This window comes from Nicotiana tomentosiformis, chromosome 1 (genome assembly GCF_000390325.3).
Source record: "Nicotiana tomentosiformis chromosome 1, ASM39032v3, whole genome shotgun sequence".
NCBI classification, from domain to species: domain Eukaryota; kingdom Viridiplantae; phylum Streptophyta; class Magnoliopsida; order Solanales; family Solanaceae; genus Nicotiana; species Nicotiana tomentosiformis.
In genome coordinates, this window is record NC_090812.1 from 34,245,690 (window position 1) to 34,252,187 (window position 6,498).

The 6,498-nt window shown below is 36.5% G+C and overlaps 2 protein-coding genes across 2 annotated transcripts; both read right to left on the minus strand.

Annotated features, from left to right (window-relative positions):
- Positions 1 to 1,025: 1,025 nt before the first annotated feature.
- On the minus strand, positions 1,026 to 1,476 carry LOC138905460 (uncharacterized). Its single transcript, XM_070193985.1, has 2 exons — positions 1,272 to 1,476; positions 1,026 to 1,204 (listed from the first exon to the last, which is right to left on the minus strand). Exons 1-2 carry the CDS (start codon positions 1,474 to 1,476, stop codon positions 1,026 to 1,028), a joined length of 384 nt encoding a protein of 127 aa, XP_070050086.1.
- Positions 1,477 to 3,092: 1,616 nt separating this feature from the next.
- Positions 3,093 to 5,536, minus strand: LOC104092207 (heavy metal-associated isoprenylated plant protein 34-like). The gene is made up of 3 exons (XM_009597745.4): positions 5,164 to 5,536; positions 4,574 to 4,649; positions 3,093 to 4,396 (listed from the first exon to the last, which is right to left on the minus strand). Exons 1-3 carry the CDS (start codon positions 5,191 to 5,193, stop codon positions 3,168 to 3,170), a joined length of 1,335 nt encoding a protein of 444 aa, XP_009596040.1. The 5' UTR covers positions 5,194 to 5,536; the 3' UTR covers positions 3,093 to 3,167.
- Positions 5,537 to 6,498: the final 962 nt, after the last annotated feature.

A 6,498-nucleotide genomic window follows, 5' to 3' on the forward strand; every position in this document is an offset into this window, starting at 1 on the left:
AACAAAATATTAGAATTTAGTTGCTTACATAATTGGTTAACAGCCAAAAGATTATGGTTGAAAGAAGGAATATAAAGAACATTATGCAACTCAAGTTCAGGTAAAATTAATACACTTTCTAAACTGTACACTTTGACTTTATAAGAATTTGGTAGTGTAACTTGAATAGGGAAATGGGGTTGTTTGAAATTGTTTAGAAGTATTTTATCATGAGTCATATGTTGTGAGGCTCCTTAATCAATTATCCAAAAGTTGGATGTGATAGTTGTAAAACAAGAAATAAAGGTGTTAAAAGCAGTACATTTACCCACAATATCAGAACCTGAAGTACTTATGTTTCCAGCCTGCACAGATTGTATCATCTGAATCAGCTGCTCACACTGTTCTTTTATGAACCCATGTGGATTCATTAGGCTAGGTGCAACACCCCGAGTGATAACTGCTCCTCCTCCTGATGTTTCACCTTCCTCAATCACTGTTGCATTAGCCCGAACATTTCCAAAGTTTCTCTTTGGCTTAGTGAATTTGAAAGACGGTGGGTACCCAACCAGTTTATAACATTTCTCTTTCTGATGTCCCTGCTTCTTACAGTGTGAGCATAAATTATTTTTTCTTGCTTCAGTGTTACTGTTATAATTTTCACCCATGTACTCACTATTAGTTTTTTTGTGCATTAACATTGAAAGCACTGGGCTCAGCCGACACATAGTGACCAGAATGTACCTCCCTTTGAGACTCTTCATGTAAAATGATTGAATAAGCTTATGTTGTGGAAGGAAGGGGCTTCATCATGAGGATGTTTCCCCTTACTCCAGAATATCCCTCATTGAGCCCATCAAGAACTGGATTAACTTTTGATCTTCATTCATTTTGTGATTGTGAGTTTTTGCTCCACAGTTGCACTCACACCCACAAGCCATGAAGGTATTCAGAACTTTCATTTGATCCCAAATTCTTTTGAGCCTGGTAAAGTATGCTGCAACATCATTTGTTTCTTGCAAAATGTTGTTAAGTTCTCTTTGCAGCTAGAATAACTTTGAACTATGAGCTTGGCCATATCTTTGTTCTAGCTCAGCCCAAAGTTCTTCAGCTGTTTGAGAGTAAATGACACTTTCTGCTATATCCTTGCTTAAGGAGTTTAACAGACAAGCAATGACCATGTCATTGCATCTCTTCCATTGTGCAAACAAAGGTGAGTTCTCAACTGGTTTTTGACATGAACCATTGATGAATCCTAGTTTGTTTTTAGAGAGATTAATACCCCTCAGTACCCCCTCTCCAATTTCCATAACTGGTTCCATCGAAACTGACATTAATAAGGTTCATTCCAGGAGAATCAGAAGAGTTGAGAAAATATGGATGAGTTTCATCCACCAAATTTGAAGCTACTACTGTGGTATTCTCAACAGCAGCATCAAGGATAGTCTCGGGTGTGACTTCTCCAGATGAAATACCAGATTCTGAAGCAACAGCCATAACAAGGAAATGATAGAACAGAAAGATGAAGGAGAAAAAAATAATAATAAAGGATAAATAAATAAGATCTCTAAATTAGAGCACATGCGCTTGATACCATGAAAGCAATAGGAATCTTTTCACCTTCTTTTCACCTTTTACTTGAACGTGTGTCATGTACATTGTATATGTACCTCTACTTATACCAACAAGGGGGAAAGACAAAGCGCGAAAGGTCCATAAGGCCATAACCAATTCTGGATAGAAACAAAAAAAAAAAAAAAAGGACAAAGACCCATAACCAACCAACTATATTTTATACAGATAGACAACTATATGTACTATGTCTTGATATTGCTTCTGCTTGCTCAATATTTGAGGCACCTTTTGTGAGAGCTCCGTTAACAATTTTTTACAGCTTTCAATCCCTCAATTCCTTACAAATTATAATTAAGACTATAATTTTAATTAAGTTAATAAATTCTCTGGTCTTAATTATTATATGTGTTTCTGGCTTTTTCCGCAGAAAAGCTCTTATACATCTAACAGATTGTTATATCATGTGAGGCTCATCTTTAATGCTTCTACTCTATCTTTTCCGAGGAACAATTTTCTCAATTCTTTACATCACTAACAATAGAAAACTTGAGACCCAACTGCACATATTGATTAACGAAGTTGAATGTATTTTACTAATTACTATCATAAAGACTCATAGTACAGTTTTTCATTTATTTAAGAACCAAATTGCAAATTTTCCTTTATAATATTTTCCAAAGACCTAAAAATACTATCTACCCTTCTTTGTTTAATATTCAGAAATCGGAATTCAAGAACTCACGTGCTTGGTCAAGATTTATATAGATCGTGAATTTGATTAATTAGTTTGACCTAACCCAAGAATTCTGGCATGATTTTAATATGTAGGGGCACATGAATGCAATTAAAACCCTTGCCAGACCTGTTAGTACATCTTCAGTGTTATCTGCCCCAAAAATATCAATGTGATATTTATTCTAGTCAATACTACTAGTACCTTAAAAAAATCCTAGAGATACATATTGGAATTCTCTTTTTTAACCCCTCCTTTGTTCTTCCCTGCTTTCTTTTGATCTATTTTTCTTTTAGTTTTTGTTTCCTCTAATTTTTAGGAAACCATGTGCTCATCTATAAAGTGATTTCTAGGATAAGCTTTAGCAGAAGCTTCCTACTTACTATACTTAACATATTAAAACTTTACCAAAAGCAGAAGATCCATTGCCTGAGCTTTAAGTTCAACTAGTGTTGGAAAAAACTATCTTGTTTCCCAAGTGATTCCTTTCCAAGTTCCAACACATTTCATTTAGTAAATGTGTGTTTAATTGCAAGTTTGCAACTTTCAAGATTGTTTTACTAGGAAAGTTACATCAGCGTGTGCTTTGTGTATTGTTCTTTTTTTCCTCGTGAACAAACAAAATCAATTTCCCTCTACCCCAACACCCTTGAGCACTACAGACTGGAACATGATTAGCATCTTAAATTAAACATACGTAACGACTGAACTACCCATTATTTGAACCAACTTGGTTTTGGGATATTAAGCAGCAGAACTACTTGATAAAAAGTAGTAGTAATAGGTAGAGCAGAATATTGCTGTCTAAAAACAAAAGCATACTCGCTCATCATTTCATAAGAGAGACCAAAACAAAGTTCAGTACAACCTTCTTAACAATTTACATGATACTACAACTGCCTGTATTCTCATCACTGAACATATGAGTAAAATTATCATGCACCGGAGCTCCCATCGGCGGCCCATAATTCACGGCAGGATGTGGCCGGGCGTACATCATTGGGTGGGCGCCGTACATATCATATCCGGCTGGCCGCTGTTGTTGCTGCTGGTTCATCATCATTTGTGCCATGTACTGTTGTTGTTGGCTATAAGGGTTGCCCTGTCCCATCCCGGGGTAATACCCAGCCCCACCGGAGGCGGGAAGTCCTTGAGCTGCCGGCATATTCTGCCCCATTTGGCCCATCGGATAATTACCCATCGGGCCCATACTCATCGGGCCTCCGCCTTTCTGGCCCATACTCATCCCATGAGGTCCTTGTTGCATACTATTCATCATTAAGCCTCCATCCATCTTCCCTCCCCCACCATTCTTCCCTCCAAAACCTCCATTATTGTCACCTTTACCATTTACCCCTCCATTTTTACCATCTGGTAGACCCCCACCACCTCCATTTTTGCCACCATTTTTACCACCACTTTGATTCTGATTCCCTCCCTTTCCCTGTTTTCCTCCATTATTGTTCTTACCATCATGATGATTTCCAACCATACCCTTCATTTGTACAGGGATTTCAACCCCACCACCACCACCACCTTTCTTGCCATTTCCACCATTATTATTCATAGCCCCACCCTTTAAATTTGCATTAATCCCATGGGGTCCATGACCACCCCCCATAACAGGCATCATTTTGCCAGCTGGACGGTCGTCAAAACCGTCATCAGAATCATCATCAAACTCATCTTCATCATAGTCAAAATCATCATCAAACTCATCATCAAACTCATCCTCGGGCAAATTAAACTTAACAGATTTTTGGTCCTTGGCATTAGGAATATTGGGCATCTTGAAATTATCCTTTGAACCTTTGAGGTTTTGCATCATCTGAAGAAACTGTTGTGCACCCCCACCCCCCTTTGGCTGTTCCTTATTCCCACCACCACCCTTTTTAGATTTGTTGTCTTTTCCACCTTTGAGGTTGTCCATTTGCATGTTCAGAAACTGATTGTTCATCATATTGAAATTAGAACCTCCTCCTTTTTGTGCTCCCCATACCTCTGCATGTTTCCCTGATTTCACTAGCTTCTTTACTAGTGTTGCTGGATCAACGTTTCCTGTTACTGTTACTTTACTTTGGTCTACATCTATCTTCACTGTGTAAACTCCTGTTAAAAAATATAAATAATTTAGAAAAACAGATCACAGATGCAAATTCCTAGGCCCCAAAGCATGTGAATATTTCATATAGTTCTTTATTGGCAAGTTGACCGCTAAATGATTCTTGTTTTAACATATGGGGAAGTGTGACGGGACATGCTTTGACCAAGTAAAAATGAAGTTACCTTCAATCTTTTGCAGTTTTTTCTTCACTTTCTGTTTGCAGCCATCACAGTGTATATTCACTCTAAGAACACAAGTCTGCAACAACATAGATATCATAACGTTCAATAACCAAAACAAGAACTGACTAGTTAAGGTCGTTAAAAGAATTCAAACAAATAACAAATTAAGGTGGTACCACATGTTATAAAGTAAGATAACAAGAAATTTCAGAAAATTGGGAACACATGCTCTACTTCTAAAAAAAAGTAACTCGGTGCACAACGGCAGCTCAAGAGGTGAGCGCGTCATGTACATAGCCTACCCAAATACAAGGTTAATGGCTGTTTTTGCAGCTCGAACATGTGAGTTATAGGTCACATCGAGTCAACTACATAGCTATAGAGATGAGTCTTGAGAACAATTCCAAAGGAATACCGAGACACACTTTAATTTCTACTATATTGCATCACCTAAAAGATAACTAAGCAAATGGACTTAGTAGCCTGAAAAATAACTCTAAACAATATGCTACACCAGCTAAAATTACACTAGTATAAATTAGTAGTAAATCCAAACAAATACAAGAGACAGTGCAAGAAACTAATCATACCTGTGTCTTCAACATTTCTTGTTTATTCATTCTGACAATATCAAGAAAACACCTTCTAAAATGTATATATTAAGGAGTAGAAGGCACTAAAGTAGGAGCTTTGAATGTTTGTTAAAACTTCAGAAACTGTATATATGAAAAAGGAGTAAGCTGAGATTTGAAGAGGAAATGGGAGAGAAACAGGGAAAGAAAGGCGGTCGGAGGAGTAAAAACTAAAAGAGAGTAAAATATTGTTGAAAACAAGTCGGTCTGTTTGATGGGGTTGTGTGCTGTATTTGAAGGAAAAGAAAAAGGGAGAAATATTGGCATGAGCTGTCACAGTAAAGAGTTATGTCGGCTCCATGTCAAAGAAGAAGAGATACACATTACACTCATAGCTACTGTTCCTATTACAACTTTCCCCCTGCTTTATATGATGTTGAGTTCAGAATTCTTTTTATTAGTATTATTTTGTTATGAAATAAATACGATAAAGTAAAGACAAGTATATAGAAACTGATATATTATTTAATTTTAAATTTATGTACATAATGTACATATTGAATTATGCATGCATTATTGTCTTCGTATAAATTTATGAATCTTTTATCACATTTCAAACCACATTTTCCTTGAATAAAATGAATCATTGATTCCAACCATACGCATTCCCTACTTGCTTCATGAATAGCTATTATCTCAGTATGATTTTAAAAAGTAGCAATAATAGATTATTTTGTGGAGCGTCATGATATGACAATACCTTCAGAGGCGGATGCAGCGTGCTAGCTACGGGTTCAACTGAACCCATAACTTTCGACGCAGAGTAAAAAATTTATGTAAAAATTTATTAAAATTACAAAAATAGTAGATATGAACCCATAACTTTAAAAATATAATGGGTTCAATGTTAAAAATTTTAAAATTGAACCCATGGAATTTAAATTCTGGATCCGCCTCTGAATACCTCCACATGTAAACACGTACCCGATTTGAGATTGAGCTTTATGTGGATCAGATAAATAACTTGCGTCTGCATAACCAACAAGATCTACACTACCTTTGTTAGAATAAAATAGACCCATATCAAGTGTTCCTTTTACATATAGTAATATATGCTTAATCCCGTTCAAATGTCTCCGTGTAAGAGAAGAGCAAAATCTTGCTAGTAAATTAATAGAAAATGCTATGTCACGCTTTGTAGCATTAGCAAGATACATAAGTGCACCAATTGCACTAAGATAAGGTATTTCGGGACAAATCCTTATTCATTTCAAGTGATCGAACAACCATTGGTGTACTCAATGGGTGCGCTTTGTCCATGTAAAAGCGTTTTAAGACCCTTTTTGGATAGGC

What these genes read in the sequence shown, in the direction of transcription:
- LOC138905460 (XM_070193985.1), bottom strand. Translation starts at nt 1,476, where the DNA reads ATGGCTGTTGCTTCAGAATCTGGTATTTCATCTGGAGAAGTCACACCC. An exon ending in TTATGGAAATTGGAGAGGGG is followed by an intron (nt 1,205 to 1,271) that starts GTACTGAGGGGT and finishes GTCAAAAACCAG; the next exon opens with TTGAGAACTCACCTTTGTTT.
- LOC104092207 (XM_009597745.4), bottom strand. Translation starts at nt 5,193, where the DNA reads ATGAATAAACAAGAAATGTTGAAGACACAG. An exon ending in AAGAAATGTTGAAGACACAG is followed by an intron (nt 4,650 to 5,163) that starts GTATGATTAGTT and finishes ATGTTGTTGCAG; the next exon opens with ACTTGTGTTCTTAGAGTGAA. An exon ending in AAAACTGCAAAAGATTGAAG is followed by an intron (nt 4,397 to 4,573) that starts GTAACTTCATTT and finishes ATTTTTTAACAG; the next exon opens with GAGTTTACACAGTGAAGATA.